General features: G+C 37.5%; 1 protein-coding gene across 5 annotated transcripts in view; it reads left to right on the forward strand.

Moving 5' to 3' along the window:
• Positions 1 to 20,094, forward strand: part of MIA2 (MIA SH3 domain ER export factor 2) — a 37,494-nt gene that overhangs the window by 10,859 nt on the left and 6,541 nt on the right. For 3 of the 5 annotated variants that reach the window (XM_054067996.1, XM_054067998.1, XM_054068000.1), the window contains 18 exons: positions 1,876 to 2,007; positions 3,796 to 3,817; positions 3,925 to 4,013; positions 4,396 to 4,467; positions 5,192 to 5,302; positions 5,616 to 5,687; positions 6,106 to 6,210; positions 8,727 to 8,849; positions 9,391 to 9,511; positions 10,300 to 10,346; positions 10,557 to 10,647; positions 11,362 to 11,500; positions 14,484 to 14,585; positions 15,908 to 15,968; positions 16,284 to 16,319; positions 17,268 to 17,335; positions 18,061 to 18,143; positions 18,501 to 18,632. In XM_054067996.1, coding sequence (XP_053923971.1) covers positions 1,876 to 2,007; positions 3,796 to 3,817; positions 3,925 to 4,013; positions 4,396 to 4,467; positions 5,192 to 5,302; positions 5,616 to 5,687; positions 6,106 to 6,210; positions 8,727 to 8,849; positions 9,391 to 9,511; positions 10,300 to 10,346; positions 10,557 to 10,647; positions 11,362 to 11,500; positions 14,484 to 14,585; positions 15,908 to 15,968; positions 16,284 to 16,319; positions 17,268 to 17,335; positions 18,061 to 18,143; positions 18,501 to 18,632 — 1,606 coding nt within the window. Of the gene's footprint in view, positions 1 to 8; positions 147 to 1,875; positions 2,008 to 3,795; positions 3,818 to 3,924; positions 4,014 to 4,395; positions 4,468 to 5,191; positions 5,303 to 5,615; positions 5,688 to 6,105; positions 6,211 to 8,726; positions 8,850 to 9,390; positions 9,512 to 10,299; positions 10,347 to 10,556; positions 10,648 to 11,361; positions 11,501 to 14,483; positions 14,586 to 15,907; positions 15,969 to 16,283; positions 16,320 to 17,267; positions 17,336 to 18,060; positions 18,144 to 18,500; positions 18,633 to 20,094 lie in introns of those variants that run through there. The other 2 variants (XM_054067999.1, XM_054067997.1) reach the window with 2 other exon arrangements.

Raw genomic sequence — 20,094 nt, forward strand, 5'->3', positions numbered from 1 at the left:
CGCTGCGCCGCCTTAGTGGTACGGGCCGGTTGTCAAGCGGCGAGGCGGAAGCGGGCGCTGCGCGCGTCATGGCTGCCGGCGGCGCCCCGGGCTTCACCGCCGCCGGGCTGGGGCTGCGGGGCCGCCTCGGGCTCGCCTGGGACGGGGTGAGTGCGGGGCCGGGCCGGGCGGCGAGCGGCTCGGGGAGCAGAGGTTTCGGGAGCCGGAGCAGGGAAGCGAGCGCTCCCCGGGTTTACACGTACACGCCCCCAGCTCTGAGCTTGAGGAGAAGGCCGTTTCGTTAAAGAAATTCGATCTTAAAGCTTTTCTGCCCAGGCCTTAAACACAGTTCACGCGTAGCAAATGTGAGCGGCGTTGAGCAGGTGCGAGGCTTAACTGATAAGTTTGGCTGCACCTGGTTTGTGTGTTTAATGATCCTGTAATATAAGCCTGTCTTGTATCCAGACATAATGTATGAATAATCTGAAAGAGTAAACACTCTTAGAGTTGCAAGAATTTATTGATATGCCTAATTGTTTTGTGAGATGTAGCTGTTTTAGTCAAGAAAGAACCCGTCTTAGGGCTGTGAGAATTTATTGATGTGCTTAGTTGACTTGTGAGATGTAGTTGTCTTAGGTCAGGAGAGAACCTGAAGGAAGCCTCCAGACACAGTTGGATAACCTAATAAAAAATAAACATTCTTTGAGAACTTGCACAATTTGATGTCTACAACTCGTATATACACCCACTGCTTTTGTAAGATGTTATGCCTTTTTTTAGAAGGTCATCTGATTCAGCACTGAATTGTAAAATAAAAATATTATTGTCTTTCCTTGGAAGACTTTGCCCTTTTCCATATTTTACCAGTGAACAAATGTTTCTCACACAGGTTATATCCTTGAGAAAATAGTCATGTCTGTTTACAAACAAAATGTGTGTGCGTTTCAGTGTTTAAAATGTATTAATTCACTGGCTGTATTCAGTGTGTTATTTTAGCATGGAATTGGTTGGGAAGGTTTTTCTACCAAATAAACTTTGTACTCAACTTTTTTGCCTCGGTCTTTCCTGACAATGGCTCTCCTCACCCCTCCTGGGTCATTGGATAACAAGATGGTAACCAGAGGGGGCAAAGCCCCTCCCACTGTAGAGAAGGATCAGGTTCTTGACAGGCTGAGAGAGTTGGGGTTGTTCAGCCTGGAGAAGAGAAGGCTCTGGAGAGACCTTATAGCGACCTTCCAGTACCTGAAGGGGCTACAAGAAAGGTGGGAAAGAGTGTTTACAAAGGCTTCTAGTGATAGGACATGGGGCGGTGGGTATAAACTGGAGGGGGACAGATTTAGACTAAACATTAGGAGGAATTTCTTCACTATGAGAGTGGTGAGACACTGGCCCAGGTTGCCCAGGGAAGCTGTGGCTGCCCCATCCCTGGAGGTGTTCCAGGCCAGGTTGGATGGGGCCTTGGGCAGCCTGAGCCAGTGGGATGTCCCTGCCCATGACAGGGGGGTTGGAATTAGATGATCTTTAAGGTCCCTTCCAACTGGAACTATTCCATGATTCTACCAGTAAATCATAAAATACTTAATAGAATTGACTCTGCTAACAGTGAAATGTATACACAACTCAAAGGAGAAGTTACAATTGGTATGTTCAGAAGTGAAAGCTTTCAGACCTTTATTTAATCATAGTCGTATCTTATTGGAACTTTTTTTTTTGTCTTCACTTGGTAAATGTATAATTTAGAAATCAAAGGCTTCTGTCACCTTTTTTCTGAGAGTTTTGGAAAAAAATAGATCTACAAGCCTTGGATTTAAACTTAAGTCAACATGTAGTGTTTATTTCTATTGAAAATATTAATCTTTTTTTCTTTAGTTGAAGCTTTATTACTTTATTTTTCAGGCTTTGGCTTCACTGCCTGAAGTTATGAGACCTGGTCCTGATCTGTATGGTTTCCCATGGGAAGTCGTGATTTGTACTGGCATTGTTGGAGCCTTTACAATTCTCTTGTTCCTGTATAGAAGTTATCAATCAGTAAGTGTTCAAATTACATGCAGATATGTGGAGCGTATTAATGGTTTGAATTGGAATTTTTACTCTGTTCAAGATATATAATGCTTTGTAGTTTTGATTTAATTTAGAGTCCCTCTAAAAGAGAAGTAGAGAAGTAGCCTTTTTTGTCAAGACCGTAAGTGCTTGGATGCACTGACTGCTTTTTGAAAACTTAATGATCACTTACTCAAAAGTAGTGGCGTTTGGGTTTGGGTTTTTTGGGGAATGATACGATAAGATGTCCTTATGACTTACTTCCCCTTTCTCTGTTACTTGGATTCCTCAGCCATCCTTTGGCTTTAAATGAGGAGGAAATGGGGAGAATCTCAGACCAAAGGTGTGTTAGGCATGTGATCAGGCCAGCCTTGAGAGGAAGGCTGTGTTGTGAAGTTTTTGTGCTTTCAGTTGAGTTCTGTATCTCTTGTCCCAGCTATTTGTTATAGATTTTGATACATAATTTGTTAGGTTTTGATTCTAGAGCTCTAGGCCCTATGTGGCAGCTGCTAATTTGGCACTTTGCACTGAGTTGCGTCTGGGCAGAATGCCCATGAAGTAACACCCTTACTGCAGCTCTTAACTGTTCTATGTTATAATGTGGTTTTTTTCCTCATGGGAAGTTAAATCTGAGATGACACATGGAGCTTCCCCCTCCCTCCTCTTTCCTACTCTTTTGCATCAGACAGAATCACAGAATCATTTAGGTTGGAAAAGACCTTTAAGATCATCAGGTCCGACTATAAACTGAACACTGACAAGTCCGCCGCTAAACCGTGTCCCTAAGCACCTAATCTACCCATCTTTTAAATACCTCCAGGGGTGGTGACTCAACCACTTCCCTGGGCAGCCTGTTCCAATGCTCGACAACCCTTCAATTAAATCCTGATATGTCACCTAGCACAACTTGAGGCCGTTTCCTCTCATCTTGTCACTTGGGAGATGAGATTAACACCCACCTCACTACAACCTCCTTTCAGGTAGTGGTAGAGAGCAATAAGGTCTCCCCTCAGCTTCCTCTTCCCCAGACTGAAAAAAATCAAACAGTTCCCTCAGCTGCTCCTCACAGGACTTTTGCTCCAGACCCTTCACCAGCTTCGTTGCTGTTGTACTGAAGGGCCCAAAACTGGACACGGGATTTGACGTGCAGCCGCACGAGTGCCGAGTACAAGAGGATGATCGCTTCCCTAGTCCTACTGGCCACACCGTTTCTGATACAAGCCAGGATTCTGTTGGCTTTCTCGGCCTCCTGGACACACTGCTGGCTCATGTTCAGCTGGCTGTTGAACAGCACTCCCGGGTCCTTTTCCACCAGGCAGCTTTCCAGCCACTCTTCCCCAGGCCTGTAAGCTTTGCATGCGGTTCTTGTGACCAAGTGCAGGACCTGGCACTTGGCCTTCTTGAAACCTCTACAGTTGACATCTGCCCACCCACTACCACTTTGTGTTGGCAGTCATGGTTATGTGGTGACTATACAGAGGTATGTTACAGAAGTAATTTAGGTGAAAACTAACCTCGTTTCCCCTCTTCTCACTGTTTAGTTAGAGTGGGAGAAGGACAGGGCAAACAAACAGCTGTGGAGGGGGTAAGAGCAGAGGATGCTATTACCTGTCTTTACCCCATATTTATATTAGCATAATATAGCCCATATTTATATTACTTTTTTAAGTTCCATGGTTAAACTGATTATGGAACCACAGCTTAAAAGATTAGTTTTCAGGTACTATGCAAGAGTAATTGATCAGACATTTTCAGTATTTGTTCTTTTTATTTCAGATTAGAAGTCGACTTTATGTAGGTAAGCTTATTTTTCATACTGTTTCTTTGGATTATGAGGGTTTATTTTTTTCTCCTTCTCTTAATTATTTGGATATTGCAACATAGAACTGTCTGGGTTTTTTTTAGGTAGGGAGAAACAGCTTGCTAATAAAATCGCTGAACTGGTTGAAGAAAAATGCAAACTTCTTGAAAAACTCAGCCTTGGCCAAAAAGAGGTAATGTCCTCATCATTGCTTTCAGATGTGTCACTTGGTAAATTGAGCCCCTTCTGTATTTAAAGTATTAAAATTTCTTAAGATATTTAAAACTTTTAAAGTGATTCTTCAAATGCTTTTTCCTGTCAGAGTCTTTAAGTACAATCAAAGTGTTATCAAGTTCTGCTTTTAACTCTTAATACAATCTATTTCAGTGGAAGCAACTATAAAATGCCTTTTTCTTATACCACTCATATAACCTACTAGGCTTTCCTGATTTCCAACAAGTTGCAGTTGTGAATATTGAGGTAGTGGCTATATTACAGACTAGAGTGTCATAAATTATTACTATTATTTAAGCACTTATTTAAATACATTCTGACATAAAGTGTTTCTTTTTCAGTTTAAAGATTTAGAATTGTCTCTGAAGGATGGCAACATTATGAAAGAATCCACAGAGGCATCTGTTTATAAGGTAAAAGGATAAATGGAAATTATTTTTATGATTTGAGGCAGTATTTCCAGAAATTGTTGTCCATATAAAACAAACAAACCAACCCCACTACCCCTTAACAGCAACAACAAAAAAAATCAAAACCAAAAGCCTTAATTGTTTTAATTGAGAGCATTGGTTTTCTTAGTCCTGCGTTACCGAAAATTACATGGAAGCAAAGCATTTAAAATAAAAATTATTGATACTAGAGCAAATAGCATTTTAGACAGTGATTAATCTTTTAAAAAGTATAAAAAGTAAATTGCTTTTTTTTTTTTTTTTGAGACAGTAGTGCAGGAAGTATTTTTTCTCACATCTGATGTAATTCAAACGTATTTTGTATTAGATAAGCTGCTGGCATACAATTGTAAATAGAAATCACCACTACATTGTCTATATCCCCCAAACTGAGAATATATTTGTAAGAGAGTTCAAAAAAAGGGGATCAAATACCTACTGGGCTCTACAAAATTTATGTACAAAAAAGCAATGGGATTTATTTTATCTGGCACTTCAGATCTTACAGAGCTAATTGTAACAGGTTTTATTAATATGCAAAAATGTAGAGAACTTTGATTATGTTTTTTTATCCCTGATACGGTAAAGTTTGTTAAACCTACTTTGTCATGTTTAAAACATACTTTTTGTCTTCAAGTGTGATTAATGTCAAATGTTTTATGTTCACAATCAAAACAACTTGATTTAGGAAATGCTTGAAAATCTGAAGAAGTTAAAGTTGGAACTTAACCAAGAAATAGAGAATCTAGAGAAAGAACTGAAAGAAGAAAAATCTACGCAATCAGAATATGGTAACTTGGTAAGATTAAATAGAATCCAGTCTTTTTGCTATTCATCTGAAAAAAAATCTCAAAATTTCTCTGTGGAGAGTACAAACTGTTGTTTTAGGGCTTTTTGAACAATCTAGATTTCTTTATTTTGTCTCCCTTCATACTACCTGTAGCGTACTAGAAAAATGACACCCATCAAGAAAAATACTCAAAAGAAAATCTGTTTTTACTGATTTGGCAATAGTACCTTCTCAGTTTGAAAATTAAAATAACCTTATTAATTGCCTAGACCTTTTCAGTCAAATCTGTGGAAGAAGCTATATGATAACTAATAAATTTCAGGAGGCTGAACTTCAGGAGAGATTGGAGTCTTTAGAGAATGAAGAAAAATCTACCCAGTCACAAACTGATGAGGTATGTCCAGTTTCCATAGTTTGTGTTTTCAAATCTCTGCAATTTCACTCTTCTCTATGTAGTTACTATTTTATTTTTTCTATTAAGGGTGCAGAAATAATATGCTGTGTAAACCGAAAGACTTTGTGAGGCTTAATATTTTTGTGTGACTTGATTTAGCAACTTTGAATTTCATCTAGTCATTGGCATTTATTGAGAAGTACAGTTACCTTGTCTTTTCTTTGCCTTCTTACTCCTCAATAATACATAGGGTTTCAAAATTACAGTCAGTAAAAACTGTTGACGTTGTAGGGAAAATGTATACATGAATACATGTATAGCACAGCAAGAAAACCTAAGAATAAGTCCATTAATACCATCATGAAGCCACTTATATCTTCACCTATACTGTTTAAACACACTTTTTTGTTTCACTTAGGCCAAGTCCACTCTAAAAGTATATCAGATTAATACAGAGAGACTCAAAACATCCCTTCAAGATGCAGTAGATGAAAACTCCCATCTCCAGGAAAGTGCAAAGCAGGTAGGTTCTTCCTGTTCTTAGGAATATTGCATTTCCTTATGGTACTATGTAAACATGATTTCTCCAAGGAGCTTAACCCCGACGTATTTGTTAATACCCCTTGCACGTTCTAGTAAATGGAAGGAGGAAGAGGGTGTGGCTGTAGAATGGTTTTATGTTGGAATAACTTTGTCTGAAAATGGCCAGTTTTTAAAAAAAAAAAGAAGTTTGTGGGGAAGCGTCCACAGAGTTCAGTGAGAAAGAGGGCATAAGGTAATGTAAAACTAAAGAGAATTTTGCTGAGACCTGGAGGAAGGCAGAAAGATTTGGGCGATTCTACAGTTAGGATCCTTTACAGAGGCAGGGAGAAAAAGCCTTATACTTGGTTCAGAAAAGAAATTATAAAGTCACAGAGTATGCAGAAGGCAGGTAAAAAAATTACTGTAGTTCCACTATGGATGAATTCGTGGTAAGGTCAGGTAAGTAATACGAAGGGACAGAAAAGACTTATGTCACAAATTTTAGCTGTTTACCTCGATGCTACAGCTGGGTGCTAAAGAATGCTGGTTATTTAAAAATGTTCAGCATAGGCAATAGTTATCCTGTGCAACAATTAAGTTTTACAATTAAATTATTATATTTTTTTTCCTAACAAAAATATATTCTCTCTGAAGATTGTTTTTTTCATGAGATGTTCTTGATTTGGAGGGATATTTTCTGGAGGTAGGTTGGTTATTGTTTGATTCCTTTGGGTTTTTTTAAATGGATATGTGCTTATTTTCCTGGCTCATGGTTTCCTTGTTGTCTTATACAGTAACCAGATGGATATCTTGCAAGGGGGGATGGAGGTAGTGTAGAAGTACAGGCTTGTTAGCTTTTAGCATTCTTATAAAAACCTGGGGAGCGCTTTAGTTTAGTCCACCAAACGTTGTGCATATCAGACTTACTGATTCAGAGATAAAAAAAGTTATTGGAAAATAGATAGTTTTGCACCGGAAAAATATGTCAATTCTGTACGACTATGTTGTCAGAATTCTTCATATTTTTCTTCATACTTTTCTCTGATTTTGGAAGGAGTACGTGTTTGTGACTACAAAAAAGAAAAAGCAAGACAATTTTATTAGATGCTGTGAGTGGAGAAATGGTAGTTTTGAGTATTATCACTGTGATGTGAAGTTGTTTGAGAACTACCTTCTTTGAAGAGTCTTTTTCGTATATTCTATACATTCGTTTTGTTTGTGTCTGTGAGGAGGAAAGGTCTGGTCTCGGTGCTTTATTTCAAACGTGGCAGGATACCAGTGTAATGAAGTTTGAGGAGCAGTACACAATTTTAATAGGGGTGGATTTTTTTGGTTTTCTCTCGTAATTTCTTGGGTTCAAACAGAAATAATCCAGTTATTTGTGTGTGAAAAGAATCTCTTTTCCTTTCTCTTATTAGAAAATAGTAGTGTAGTACTAAGTGCTGACAATTATTCTGTGTTGCAGGGAATCATTTTATTTTATATCAAGAAAAAAACAGGAAGAAAAAAAATAAAAACAGTTCCCAGGATGCAATTATCTTGCTGGATTCCTAGATAAAAATAAGATTTTCTTTTTTTGCATTCCTTCCAGATAGAATAACCTGAATATTGTAGTTCCTTAGCTACATTATTTAGGATTAATTACTACACTTTGTTGTTTACTGAGCTTTGTTGCCATTTTAGTAATTTGAGAACATTTGTGTATATTGTATTTTGCTGTGCTTTTTGGTAGATAAACAGCCTGTTAAGAGTTGGTGGAACCTAATAAGAAAAGAAGATAGTGTATCTGCTCTACTTATTTGTATTCTCTTCTATGAGGTGGTTGTAAGCGTGTGAATTAGTTTGCTATATTAGAATATCCATATCCCATTTTTATGTTTCTTTTTTTTTTTTTTAAAGATGGGATTTCACTTATGCTCAAAAGGTAACAAAGGTGTTATTTGTTCACAGAAACTAGAGTACTTTCTTCCTCTGTCCGTTTGCACTAATGGGTCGTAATCTTCTGGCAGATCATAGCTTAAACATTTTAACAGATGTGCTGTCTCAGATTTATGATGTGTCAGAGGTACAACTGGGCCTTTTAGCTTGAACAAGGGAACTGTTAATGAACTCCAAATTTTCTGTGCTTTGTTTTTTGCAGGAACATTAGAAATATATATTGTTTTAGTTTATTGCAAGTCCTTGCTATTTATCTTTATTGTAATTCTTACAGGTATATAAAGTCATTTCAATTTATTTTATCTTTGGCTTCATGAAGAAGGAATCTCGTAAAGTTTAGCTTCCCTTTGAGGATTACACTTAATGATCAAAGTAGTTGGCTGTGTACATCTTCTGAGCAGTACTAGCATAAACAGTATTTAACTGTCTGGTAGTCTATCTCTGTTAATTTTTACTGATGAGTTAGAGGTTAAAATTCTGCTTGTGTGTAGATAATACATGTAACAGGATCAAGTACTATTCATCCTTGATTCTTGGTTATCATAGGCAATCACACTAATCTAGTATTTCCCTTTTTAGCTTTTCCAGGAAGCTGAAAGATGGCACGAGCGAATTAGTGAACTAAATGAACAAATAAAGATATTTTCATCGTCTAAAGCAGATGTAGAAGAAGTATTGAAAAATAAAGAAAGTCAAGTCAAGGTAAATTATGACAGCACTGAATCAAATTATTTTGACTGATGAGAAGAAAATGTAACGTGTGAATATACATTAAGCTGTCATGTGTTTTTGTTTGCAGTCACAATCTCTAATGTCTTGTTTCCTGCTAAGCAAAAATGGTTGCTTAGCAGCACAGCAGACCAGTCTGATTGCCTTGGAAGCCAGCACATTAAATAAGGAAAATCTCTTTTAGCTCTGATAGAGTATTGCCAATGCTTTAATTTGGAGCATGGGACTTGGGAGTGTTTTCTTACATGTGTGCACCTTATATGCACAAGCTCTGCTAAAAGAACGCATACATGATTCTGAAAAGTCTTCACAAGGGCACATCTGTTTAACCTGCAGGTATGTGTTTTAATAGAAGGAATATCAGCCAAATAGAATCCTTTATGTGGGGCTCACTTAACCTACTGAGGGAACTAAAAGGACAGAAATCCTGAAAAAGTAGTAATTGTAATGGTAACTACATTTTCATTACTTGTATTTATTTTACTGTTTGTGTTTTCCCTGGGCACTTTGTTAGTCACTGACACAATACTTACTGAAGATGAAAGACTGGAGTTCAGCAATAACAGATGATGATGAAGAAGATAATCACTGGGACACAGATATTAAGGGTGAAACAGAGAATGGAGAGCACTTAGGTATGGTTTGGGTAGCTTCACGTCTTAAATATTAATTTGGGAAATATTCTAAAAATATAGAATGAACAAACTTCCAGGAAAGCTGAAAGATTATCTTTGTAGAAGTTGGATTTTCAAAATTCACCCGATGTTGCTCATGTCTTGACAGTTACCTGATGCGTGGACACCTCCAGAATAACAACCTGTGCTACTATTTAGCAGTGTGTGGATATAGCTAAATTGTACATATTATCATAGAATAGTGTAAAGGCTCAGTGCTCAGTGTGTTGCAGAATGACTTTGGTCTGTGTTAAGCACTGATTTCAAACGTTTTTAGGTGGAAACCTTGCTTTTATTTCTTTTATTTCTTTTATTTCTTCTTGAGGCTTATCCCAACAGTAGCGGGAGCCTAATTTCTGCTTTCTTGTGCTTAGCTGTTGCAGGCAGTATGGTAGCACAGGAATTACTTGTGCTTAGATGTGGGTTCACTCAGAACAGCAGCACAGAAAGGCCTTTCTTCCTCCTTTTTCTTGATGCAGCTTCCGCACATCCCAGTAAATCTTAGTGTGTGTTCAGCATCTCACTTTTAATATGAGCTTTCTGAGTCTTAATTAATTTGCAAAGCAAGTGCTAGAATATAGGCATATTGCCTCCCCGCCTCGCTTTCTTTTTTTTTAACTCCAAATATGTATGGCTACTGTGGTGTGTGAGGAATTGCTTTTTCATAAAAACAAAATCATAGTAAGCTCTGTCACAAACCCTCTTGTGCTTTTTATAAAAGTGACATATTATTCTGTTCTGTTAATCAGATGACCAGCAAAAACGAACTGTGAAGAAACTGATCTATGCTGCAAAGGTATGTGATTTTAAGAAACCTGTGGATTGAAGGGGGGGAAACTAGAGGGAATTTTGCGAAATTGTTATGGTGAGTGTAATTGTACATAGATATCGGTAACACAGAGTTCAGCATCTAATAGTGTTTAATTAGATATTTTTGCATTAGATATTTTTGTGAAACAGTTTCTGGTAATCTTAAAACGCTCATTTCTTTTAATTTTTGTTGTAGTTAAGTGCTCGTTTAAAGACCCTGGAAACTGAAAGAGATCAGATGTATTCAAAACTCTCTGATGAAAATAAAGCTAAAGGAGAACTTGCAGGTATACGTGTTATTTTGTCTTTAAGAATTATAAGGTGCTGCTTTTCTAAAATGATATTACAGGCTGCAAGTATTACTTCCAGTAAAAACTGAATGTATATTAATGGCTCTACTTGAATTTTAAAATGCCTGTTCGAGCTTAAGATGCTTAGCTATTTTAAATATTTGATTTTGGAGGTAAAGCGATCGAAGTTAGTAAAGCACCATTTGCAAATTTTGTTGTACTCTGTTGGAATATTCTATAACCGAAACTGATTTTAATTTAGAAAAGAGTAGTTTGACAAATCTGAGTTACCTCTTTAGGCTACTCAGCAAGATCTCATGTGGGTAAATCTGCAAGAGTCTATAATGGAACTGATTTTATTCCTTTAGTAGAGGAATTACAATATTTAGAACCTTAAATGAAAATTTAGATTGTGAATTACAAAACTTCATTGTTTTCAAAGGAGCTGCACAGTTTGAGGCAAAAACTAGATATATGCTCTCAGCTGCACTTTGTAGCAGGTAGAGTATCGTTGCTGGTTCCCAACAAAAGGAGAGGTACTGTGTCTCAATTTGTAAAATTTATTGAGCAATATTAACGTATTATTGCTTATATTACTAAATCAGCATAGGATCAAAGGCTTTTACAGAGTTTTTATATGCTAAATATTGCAAATGTTTCAGTTGTGTAGATTGTGTGTTGTCCCAATATAATTATCTCTAAATTTTACAGAATGTATAGAAAACCTTCAAAGTCAACAAGCTTCCCTGCAGTCTGAAAATGATCGTTTAGAAAGTGAAGTTCAAAAGCTTCAGCAGAAACTTAAAGTAATGACTGAGCTTTACCAAGAAAATGAAATGAAACTGCACAGGTACTGGTTCTTCTTGTTATTCAACACTTACTGTTTGATTTGAATCACAGAATCACAGAATCACAGAATCACACAAGGTTGGAAAGGACCCATTGGATCATCGAGTCCAACCGTTCCTAACACTCCCTAAACCATGTCCCTAAGTACTTCATCCACCCGTTCCTTAAACACCTCCAGGGAAGGCGACTCGACCACCTCCCTGGGCAGCCTGTTCCAGTACCCAATGACTCTTACTGTGAAGAATTTTTTTCTGATATCCAACCTGAACCTCCCCTGACGGAGCTTCAGGCCATTCCCCCTAGTCCTGTCCCCTGTCACTTGGGAGAAGAGGCCAGCTCCCTCCTCTCCACAACCTCCTTTCAGGTAGTTGTAGAGAGTAATAAGGTCTCCCCTCAGCCTCCTCTTCTCAAGGCTAAACAACCCCAGCTCTCTCAGCCGCTCCTCATAAGACTTGTTCTCCAGCCCCCTCACCAGCTTTGTTGCTCTTCTCTGGACACGCTCCAGAGCCTCAACATCCTTCTTGTGGTGAGGGGCCCAGAACTGAACACAGTATTCGAGGTGCGGTCTCACCAGTGCCGAGTACAGAGGGAGAATAACCTCCCTGGACCTGCTGGTGACCCCATTTCTGATACAAGCCAAGATGCCATTGGCCTTCTTGGCCACCTGGGCACACTGCTGGCTCATGTTCAGTCGGCTGTCAACCAGCACCCCCAGGTCCTTCTCTTCTGTGCAGCTCTCCAGCCATTCTTCCCCCAGTCTGTAGCGCTGCATAGGGTTGTTGTGCCCCAAGTGCAGGACCCGGCATTTGGTCTTGTTAAACCTCATCCCATTGGTCTCGGCCCAGCAGTCCAGCCTGTTCAGATCCCTTTGCAGAGCCTCCCTACCCTCCAGCAGGTCGACACTTCCTCCCAGCTTAGTGTCATCTGCAAACTTGCTGAGGGTGCACTCAATGCCTTCATCCAGGTCATTGATAAAGACATTGAACAGAGCTGGACCCAGTACTGAGCCCTGAGGAACTCCACTTGTGACTGGCCTCCAGCTGGAGTTAACTCCATTGACCACCACTCTCTGGGCCCGGCCATCCAACCAGTTTTCAACCCAGGAGAGTGTGCGCCTGTCCAGGCCAGAGGCTGAAATGTAACACTTTGGTTTGGGGGGGCTGAAAACTTGAATGCTGCTTTCTGGAGTTTTATGAATTGTGAAGACCTTGTTCTATTACGCCTTCATGTACATTTGTGGCTTTTTATAGAAATTGTTTTCATGAAAGTTGTGGCTTATTTCCACAAGCAAGTACAGAAACAAAGATAAAACAAAAAGTAAAAAAAAAAAAAAATCCTTTTTTTTTTTTGGTAAATTAAATTAGGATATGATGTAATACAGCTATCAAAGTTGCTGTAAGAAAGATAATCAGTAGCTGCTTTAACTGTGAGGTATATTTTTATATAGTAAAGAGAGCTAGTATTGTCAGCAGAGTGATGCAATATATAAAGCTAAGCTTAGAGGTAAAACATAGGCAAGCTATTATCAGCAAGCAATATAAAACTTCTGTGAATCAGGCTTTCCTCACCAAGGAAGAATATGAGGGCTGTGCCATCTGCCTCACAGTCAGCATGATAGTAGGGATTGTGAGTTACTGATTGAAATCAGAAATAGATTAAGGAATAGAAAGGAAGTTGATTAGGATGGGATTTGGCATGTAGTAACCTTCAGGGTGAGTGTGTACACGTGGGGCAGAGAGAGAGCAGGGAGGTATCGTTTTAGGGCACAATGGTAAAATCACGGTTTTACTAGGAAGTATTTCTTCAAGGAGCAGACATAATCTTGAATGCAGCAAGAGCAGTACGAGCCTTGATGCTGTACTGATCAGGAGTGCAGGACCTTTTTAAACTGTTATTGTCAATAATCTGCTCTGTAGTGTGTATATATTTGCATGGATATTTAGTGTCTTTGTGCAACAAGGCCTAGAAATCCACTACTTAAACATTTCATTTTTCTTAGGGGGGGAGCGGGTTGGTGTAGGAAGGAACATATTAGAAAGAAGCTATGGTAGGCAGTTAGAAAAGAAAAATGTTTGAGGACTATGTGGATGATACTTAAAAATACAACACTGAAGCTCAACAAATGTGTGATGCTTATCAAAGATTTTAGGAAAGCCGAAAAAGAGCAGGGAGAAGTTGGTGTGATGAGAGGGCAGAATGAAAGAGGCCATTAGCATTAAAAAGGCATTATTTTAAAAGCTAAATGTGTTCCAGTAAGGGAAATAAAAAAGTGGAAAATTAAGATTGAATAGAAAAGAAGTTTAAATAATGTTCAGAAGATCCATTTCATTGGATGAGAATTTCATTGCTAATGACTGTTATCTATGGGAAAATGGCCAGTTTATCCATTCAGGCCTGTATGCAGCAGCAGTATCCATATGTGTTGCGCAGAATTATTGTGTGCATAATCTATATTCTGGAATGTGGATGTTTTTCTCTTCTGTAGTGTCCGATATGCATAAAAAAAAAGAGAGACCTGAAAAGTTTGGAATTTTGATTTATTTTTTTTTAACAACTCTTCTTTCAATAGCTAATTTTTTTTTTTTTTTTCTCCCAGAGAATTATTTTTAAATGTAAAAAAGTACCAGAACAAATCACTGAAAGTTAGTGTAGTTTGTTTGATTTGATTTGTGGCTGCTTTTTTGTTGGTTTGGTTTTTTTAATATTTCGCACCCCAAATAGAAATGTTCTTTGGGAATATGGATTGTCTTCCAGGTTCCTTTTAGGAGCAGGGGTAGTTTAGTGGTTTCATATAGAACAGTGAATGAACTGAATAAGAAGAATACAAACTAGTGGTATTTATGCCACTTCATTAAAACTCTTTATCTGGATAAATGTCATGTATTTGGCATGTCTAAATAGTTAGAGAAGTTTTTCTTGATAGACCAACTACAAAATTGTTGACTTGAAACAGAATTCACCATAGGTTTTGAATTTTCTTGAAGGAAGCTGACAGTAGCAGAGAGGGAACGCCTACAGAAAGAAGAGAAGCTTTCTAAAGTAGATGAAAAAATTAATCATGCTGCTGAAGAACTAAACAGCTACAGGTAATTACAGATTTTAGTTACCATAATCACTTGTTCCAAGGTGAACAAAAGGCAATAGAGAATTAATAAAAACACCAGCACAAATGTATGTGTTTTCTTCCAGTTTCTTTATTTTATGCGTGCATGCATGCTACGTGCTTGTTTGTGTCATAACACATACTAAGGGAGGCTTTGCTTTGTTAAAAAAATTGGATATGGAAGATCTCTAACAACTTGTCTTCCGTTACAGTGCTGATTAAATTGATCTGTTAGCTTTAATGAAATGGTATAAGTGGGTCTCTAGTTCCTTTTACCAGAGGCTAAAATATGAAGCTTAAAAGAATACTGTGAAATAAATGCAGTGTTCAGTTTTCCTATAGATTGTAATATATTTATGTTGTATGGTTACAGTATTCTGTGTGTCTCTAAGCTTGTCAGATAGTACTGTTGTTTAGAAATTCTGTATTAAAATACTGTGATGTGGGAATATTTTCTATAGTTGTTTTTTAACTGCTTTACTCTGTTTTGTGTTACACGAGCTGTGTACCTCTGTTTGGCTTCTGTGGTTTCCCAAACTGTGGCATAGTTCTTCAATCTGTAAATATTGCCCATCTTCCTTCAGTGGTCATGGGACTATTGACTCTGAACAATACTGGTCAACAGTGCTTCCCGAAGAGTTAATTAAATTAATTCTTTCTCTAGAATGTGAAGTTCTTGTAGACATTCTTCAGTATTCATACAGGAACACAGAATTCACCCTTCTTGATTTACTCGGAACGTGAACTTCGTAGACGTCTTGATTTTAAAGAGAATATTAATATTGCAAATGAAGTATAACTAAGCAATGAAAGTGTCTTTGGCCCACCTGCTGAAAGGTGTAGAACCTAGAGAGGCTGTGCACGAGGTGGCAGCAAAGGTGGCATCATACTTTGTGCGGTCTTCAAATTACTTTAGTGCAGTTGACTGTCCCTCAGGACTGACTGTGGCGATGTGGTGCTCCAGCCACACTGGTACATTTGCTGAACAGGGTGAAGCTGGCTGTTACGTGATACACGGAGGGATAGCCTTTGTGTTGGAAACATGCTGCAGATCACTGAAAAACTGGGGAGATGTTGGGGTTTTTGGTTCTGTTCTATTTACATTCCTGTTTGCACTGATCTAGACACTAGTATTTCCACTGCTACTATAATTTTTGTGTGATTCCATGGGCTCAAGTTACAATACTGTGTTTTGGATTAAAAAAAATCTTAATTATACCTGGTGTTTACCATTGTGTTTACAGTATTTAAAACCACTTTTCTTCAAATTTTATTGCAATGTTATAATTCCTAATTTTGTTACAGACAGCGAGCAAAAGATCTTGAAGAAGAGCTAGAAAGAACCATTCGTTCTTACCAGAATCAGGTATGTGCTTTATGTTACCATCTGTGCCAAGTAGGGAAGACGTTATTGCAACTGAAATACCACTTTCAACTAGGTTGTGGTACTGGATTTGGTTTGGTATTGTTGTGTGTTTTTTTCCTTTTTTTTTTTTCCACTTCTTAATACCATCTGGTTTTGACTGACAGAATTTCGTAGCAGGGACCACCAGATAAGTTAAAGTTAAGTTTTAAGTTTAGATGTCTTGTTATAAGTTACCCATAAATATTTCATTTATATATATTCAATCTTAAGTTTTCTTTTTTAGATGAATAATGATCTAATGAATCTTTTTCACAGATTACTTCACTTGAGAAAAAATCTCATGATAACTGGGTAAGTTGCAAATACTGAAGTTTCTGAACTTTGTGTGTCTTCTGTGATTTGAATAGCTTGCTTTATCACTTTTCTGTTTCTTCTTGAAAGCATATAATCAACACTAACTCTAACCTGTCACCTTTAAACGTGGATTTTTTTCAGAAATACACAAAAGCATGTTAAAAATATTTCTGTCCTATAAAATAGTTAGAATATTTGAGCCAGATACCTGTGAGCACAGTAGAATGATATTGTGATATCATTTGATATAGCAATAAATCTGATGAAATAATTTGTTACCATTTAACAAGTATGTGACATTTTGCTAATAATAAAAGATTTTGGCCTTGTTTCAGTGCTATTTTAATATTTTCCCTGGATGTATTTCACTCATTTTATCTACTAATGGAAGATGTTATGTCCTGTGAGAACAATATGTTCCCTAGACGGCTCCTAAGAACGTTGCTACAAAATCCATATTTACCTTTTTTCTCAGACAGAAAGCTTTACCATATCTGACTAATCATTCTTCAGTTTCATGGGATGGTCTGTAGAAGATAAATTCCTGTTAAAAGCTGTGGCATTTTGTGGTCATAATTTTACAATTGTATAACTATGTGATTTTAAGATAAAACCTTGTTATATAAAACTTCAGAATGTAAATTTTGTATGTGTTCTGTAGATGCTTCAAAGCAGCTATAGCCAAAGAATTTAATTTCTGCAGCTTTAAGAACCTGCAGGAAAGCCATATTCTTCAAAAATGTGGGTAGTAGAGCTGCTAATGTTATTTGGCGACGTGTGTGAGGCTCTGTTTCATATGCTTTATACACGAGTCATATTTTGTGAAAATACAGTTCACACGCTTTAGATAGGAAAAAAATTTCTTGGATCTAGAATCTGTCACATTTATGAAACAATTAATAAACAGCAAGATTTAAGTATCGTTTTTTTTGTCCTTTCCCAAAGCTGACAGCCCGAGCAGCTGAAAGACACCTTGATAATATAAAAAAAGAAAATGCGCAGAACAGACAGAAGTAAGTGCAGTCCTGATCTAATTCTAAACAAGTGCTATTTGGCATGATGGTATGTTTTGAGTTTGTGCAGTTTGGTGTTTTCTAGACTTGTATTAATCAATTGTGGCACAAACAGGGCATAGAGAGCACAGTGTTCCATTTGAGTTCTGAAAGAAGGGGACTAATTTGAGCATTCCTGTAATGATAACATGCCAGAAACTAACAACTTAAGAACTATGTGAAGTATTCAGATATTTTAGGAAAGAAGCGGACTTGTAGTCCAAAGGTTTTGGGGGTTTGTTTTTTGTTGATTTGTTTTGAAGTAGTATATATCAACCAGCTGTCATGGATACTTGAGGATTCTACAGTTTATTTCAGAATTCAGTGCTGAGCTAACAGATCAGGTGGCGGTGGTTGAAACGAACCCTTAGGTGTGAGGTTAACTAATACTTGGAATACAGTTTAGAGTAGTCACAAGAGTAAAGTCATGCTACAAATCTTGACATCTAATGTGACATTTCAACTTCAGGGTTACAGTTCAAATACAGCGGCATAGAGAAATACTTTCAGGAATTCTTAAGTTCAGAGGTCTGTGACAGCCTTTGTCTTTTTTCTTTTCATTTAAGGAATATAAATAACCTGCCTCATTAATTCTTTAAGTAGAAAGTCTAGTGGTAAACAGTGCAGTCCAGTAAAACTTTTGCACTTCTTGGCTGTTTACTACTTTTTTTGTTATTTATTTGCAGACTAACTGAAGCAGAATTTAAACTTGACCTTTTAGAAAAAGACCCCTATGCTCTTGATGTTCCAGTTAGACCATTTGGCAGAGGTACAGTATTGAATTCTAAAACGGGGCCTAATTGTTTTGATTTATGGTTTTGCTTCAGTAGACCACACATATGTAGTTGTGAAAACTATCTTGGCCATGTGTATATACAAATAAGTAATTTAAAAAAATAATTGGATCATGATTGCCTCTAGGTCATGTTCAGTATTTTGTTGATGCTAAGAACATTTATTCTGTTGACAAGAGTAGACTGCAAATATGATACACGTGGTAATTAGAGCAAAGTTTTCATTTCACTTTGACGATTTAGTTGTAAACTTCACCTGAGAAGTTCATTATTTTATATAGTTCGGTAAACTGAATATTGTGAACTTGAGTATTTTGTTTTAACTGTTCCAGAGCATTCCCCATATGGACCCTCACCAATGGGCCGGCCCTCATCTGAAACAAGAGCTTTTCTTTCCCCTCCAACTTTGTTAGAGGGTCCTTTAAGGCTTTCACCTATGCTTCCAGGTGGAGGAGGAGGAAGAGGTACAATTCTTAAACTTGAAAATAAATGTATCTATTCTGAATTTCTCTCTCCTCTCCTATAAACCTGTCACACCTTTTCCTCTTATTGGTGACAAAAAGTGTTAGAACAACCAGGTCAATTGGTTAACCAGCCAACAGTTAATTGGCCAAACTCTTCCTGTTTTTCAGCTTGCTTCTAAAGATGTAACAGTACAATGGAAAATTTGGTTGGTACTAGTGGGTTGGTCAGTGGATTCCTTTTAGAAGCATGGTTTGAGAAAAGTGAAAAGTCAAACTCTGATCAGTCATGTTTTATTCCTTGGACAAATAGGGTTCTGCTGAAATTATCTTATGATTTTAAAGTAAACAAGAATCAATTAGTTTTCTGAAGAAAGAATACTGCTACTTTCATCTCATTGATCTGTCTGCAGTTGGTGAGAGAAGAAAAGAATACCTGTGTTGACTAAACAATCGAGCCAGTTTTATCGGGGCCGTGATACTAGAAAGTTACTGATTCAGTAAATTGTTTCTCCTCCCTTGTGTTCTAAATTGACTCAGTGTTTATTCTTGGAGACAGTTTCTTCCCTAGTGATAAGAGGGACCAGGAAGGTTGTGGGGAAGGAGTAAAATGCAGAGATCGAGGAGCAGGCAAGAGCAAGTTGTAGTTTCATGGGTTGTAAGGGAAGAAAAACACTGTTCCTTTATATTTTTTATGTTGATGGAAAATAGGGTAGATAAATGCTAGAGTGGATTTTGGCATTTGTTAAGGTAATGAAGCTACTATTCAAGTTACTACTGCTGTTACACCCATTGAAACCTGTACTTAATTCATGGGAAATAAATCTTCTATAAGGATTTCACTAATCAACATTGATTTTTAAAAGACCAGCATTCGCTATTTATTTACTTTAAGTCTTTGTAAAAAGCATAGCTAGCTGCATATGAAAGTTGATTTTTTTTCAAAGTCAGAAAAAAAGCTTGGGACTGAATGTTCAACTGTAGCCATACTGCACAGGAGCGAAGTCATACTTGACAGTTTATTTGTACAGAGATAGTAAGTAACAAAACAGAACTGAGCAGTGTATCTGTAAATTGTAGCTCAGCTGCTGCTGGTGAAGAAGTGTAAAAACTGAATTTCAGGATGCAGTATTAGCAAGGAAAGAGACTATCCGAAGGCATAGCTACTGTCCGTTTCACAAGGGAGCACTAATGTAACTTGGGCAGATTAAACAAATGATGCGTTTAAATAATGCCAGCTACAGAGCAATCTATAGTCCTCATCTGACTTTACCGAAGACTTGAAATGGTTTAAAATTTTCAGTTGAATTTTAGGATGGACAATCAAGGAAGTGATACCAGAATCTAGTATTTCTGTCATTTTTCAGACCAAATCTCTTTTCAAATAAGCTTGTGACCTGAAATCAGTCATTGTTACAGTGTCTCTTGACCTGATCTTCTCTCTTTTTTTTTTTTTTTTGTTGAA

This window comes from Cuculus canorus, chromosome 5, assembly GCF_017976375.1.
Source record: "Cuculus canorus isolate bCucCan1 chromosome 5, bCucCan1.pri, whole genome shotgun sequence".
Classification (NCBI taxonomy): Eukaryota; Metazoa; Chordata; class Aves; order Cuculiformes; family Cuculidae; genus Cuculus; species Cuculus canorus.